Below are 2,402 nucleotides of genomic sequence, written 5' to 3' on the forward strand. Positions count from 1 at the left end.
ATACAAAAAACTCAGGACAGTAAGACAGCCAACTTTTTTAAACCTCCGATATGGAGGAGGCCAACAGGTCGGCAACATCCCGGGGATCAGTCACAACGTCTCCGCCCGACTTGAGTCCCAAAATTGGCAAAGGTTGGGATTTGCCGCACACCGACCTTAACCTTCTCTATACTTTCGGCCTTTGGAGTTGTTTGAGATATTGTGGTCCACGAAATTTTGCCATGAGGTTCTTCGGGAATTTCTGAAGACTCGTCGCGTTTTTGCCCTATGTTTTTGCCCTATGGAACCGGTAGGTTTCAAGATTTTCTTGGGTTGGGGCGTTTGTTGAATCTTCGCAGGGCGCGTCTTCACTCTCGCAATGCTCTCGAACACTCCTCTGTCCACCAAGGAACATTTTTTCGTCTTGGTTCGGGTGATGTCTTCGGAATGCTATCCTGAGCTGCTGTTATTATAGAGTTTGTAAAAAGTTCTACTACAGTATTTATTTCCAATGGAGTATTTATATCAAGTAATGTAAATTGTTTTTTGGAATTTATCCCAGTCACCTTTATCGAGGATCCATTTTGGTCTTCTAGTGATATTCAACGAAGAATCAGGTATTTTGACCTGAATTGGGAAAGTGATCACTCCCGAATGTGTCGGAGAGGACCTCCCAATCTATGAGCTAGTTCTGGACTGCATATAGATAAATCTATAGCAGACCGACCTCCCGTCCTTGGACACAGGTAAGTTGGGGATCCGTCATTAAGGACAAAGATGTTTTGATCTCCGAGGACTCTTGCGATCAAGTTTTCCTCTTGGTGTGGAATGGTCTGACCCCCAAATGTTGTGGTGGGCATTGAAGTCGCGTAGGAGAAGAAAAGGCTTCGGTAACTGGCCGATCAGTGCCTCGAGATCACCTTGACAGAGGGTGACTGGGATTGGTGGAAAGTAGTAGACGGTACATATATACAGTTTTAAACGGGACTTGGATTGGACACACAAACACATTGGAGATTGGATTGGAGGGGCACCTCAGAGGCACCTAGGGATTCATCCACGAATAGAGCAACACCACCACAGGCATGCCCGTCGTGAGGGAAATCTTCACGAAAGATGTCAAATCCCCTCAAGGGGGTTTTGGCATCCCGGGTGGAGTTTTAGTCTCTTGGGATGCTAATTACATGAGGTGATTTGGTTTGTAAAAGATGTTTTACATCTTCCAAATGTCCGCGATAACCATTAATATTCCATTGGATAATTTTAAATTCGTTCATGTTTTATTTAACTGTATGTACTTTTTCTGTCTGTTTTTATTTTTATTAAGTTTAAATATACCTTGAGTTGTTTCAAATTCCGATCAAAGTTGAAGGTCGTCTCCCATTTCATCCCTCATCAACTATGGAAAGTTAAGAGGAGCAGGGAAGTGGGGGGTGAAACAGTGCTTCCCTTTGTTTCTCGCCTGAGCTTTCGATCGGATTTGGGTTTTAAGTCTCTCTTGGAGAGACTTCCTTTCCTCCGCCGTTTTGGAATGGTTAGATGGTCGTTCTTTTCCTTTAGCGGGTGCCACGGACACAGAAACTGGCCTGGGAATGGCTCCTGTTTGTATTCGGGGGTCCCTTTGCTACGGGGGCAGAAGTCGTATGACTACTCGCTTGGGTTTGCGGCAAGGCCTTGGCATTTAACTGCTGCACCAAGGCAGCGACCTGTTTAGTGAGTTCTCGCACCATGCCCTCCAGAGCGGAGCAGGAGGAGCACTGTGCGGGCTGGGCTGGAGAAGCAGAAGCGGCCTGAGAGTAGGAGATGTCTTTTCTTGGAGTTTGTCCAAGTCGTCTCCTATACTCCCTACGGGCGTCGCCAAAAGACAGTTTTTCTATTGTAACCAACTTCAATATCTCTTTCTCCTCCAAATAAATCTTGCAACTACGAGAGCTTGAAGAGTGCTTGCCCTTACAGTTCACACAGTGCTCTTCTCCGCTTGTGCAATCTTTGTCATTGTGGCCACTTTGACCACATCTGCTACATGTCTCTAAGCCGGTGCATGTTTTGCTCGAATGTCCGAAACGCTGGCATCTGAAACATCTTTGCGGATTTCTGAAATAAGGTTTAACTTGAAGAGAAAGGTATCCTGCTCTAATCGTGGCTGGTGGGTGAGGGAGGGCGAAGGTCAAAAATGTGACCTGGTGTGGGTGTTGGTACACCATTCTCGACCCTCGTTATTCTCACCACATCAGTGACGAGAGAATCCTTTAACTCTTCCTTCAGTTCCGCTTCTGAGCAACACAGCATCTCGCGACTGAAAACTATTCCCTTACTGCAATTTAGTGATTCATGAGGCTGTACAGTGATTTCTACCTGATCATAAAAAGTCTTCATGGAGAGGAACTTCTGAGCTTGTAGAGCGTTCACCGCCTCAACCAGGA

General features: G+C 45.9%; 1 protein-coding gene across 1 annotated transcript; it reads right to left on the reverse strand.

Moving 5' to 3' along the window:
• Window positions 1-1,535: 1,535 nt before the first annotated feature.
• Window positions 1,536-2,183, reverse strand: LOC124374830 (CCHC-type zinc finger nucleic acid binding protein-like). The gene has a single exon (XM_046832977.1). It carries the CDS (start codon window positions 2,181-2,183, stop codon window positions 1,536-1,538), a length of 648 nt encoding a protein of 215 aa, XP_046688933.1.
• Between the last annotated feature and the right edge of the window lie 219 nt (window positions 2,184-2,402).

This window comes from Homalodisca vitripennis, unplaced genomic scaffold (genome assembly GCF_021130785.1).
Source record: "Homalodisca vitripennis isolate AUS2020 unplaced genomic scaffold, UT_GWSS_2.1 ScUCBcl_10374;HRSCAF=19231, whole genome shotgun sequence".
Taxonomy (NCBI): domain Eukaryota; kingdom Metazoa; phylum Arthropoda; class Insecta; order Hemiptera; family Cicadellidae; genus Homalodisca; species Homalodisca vitripennis.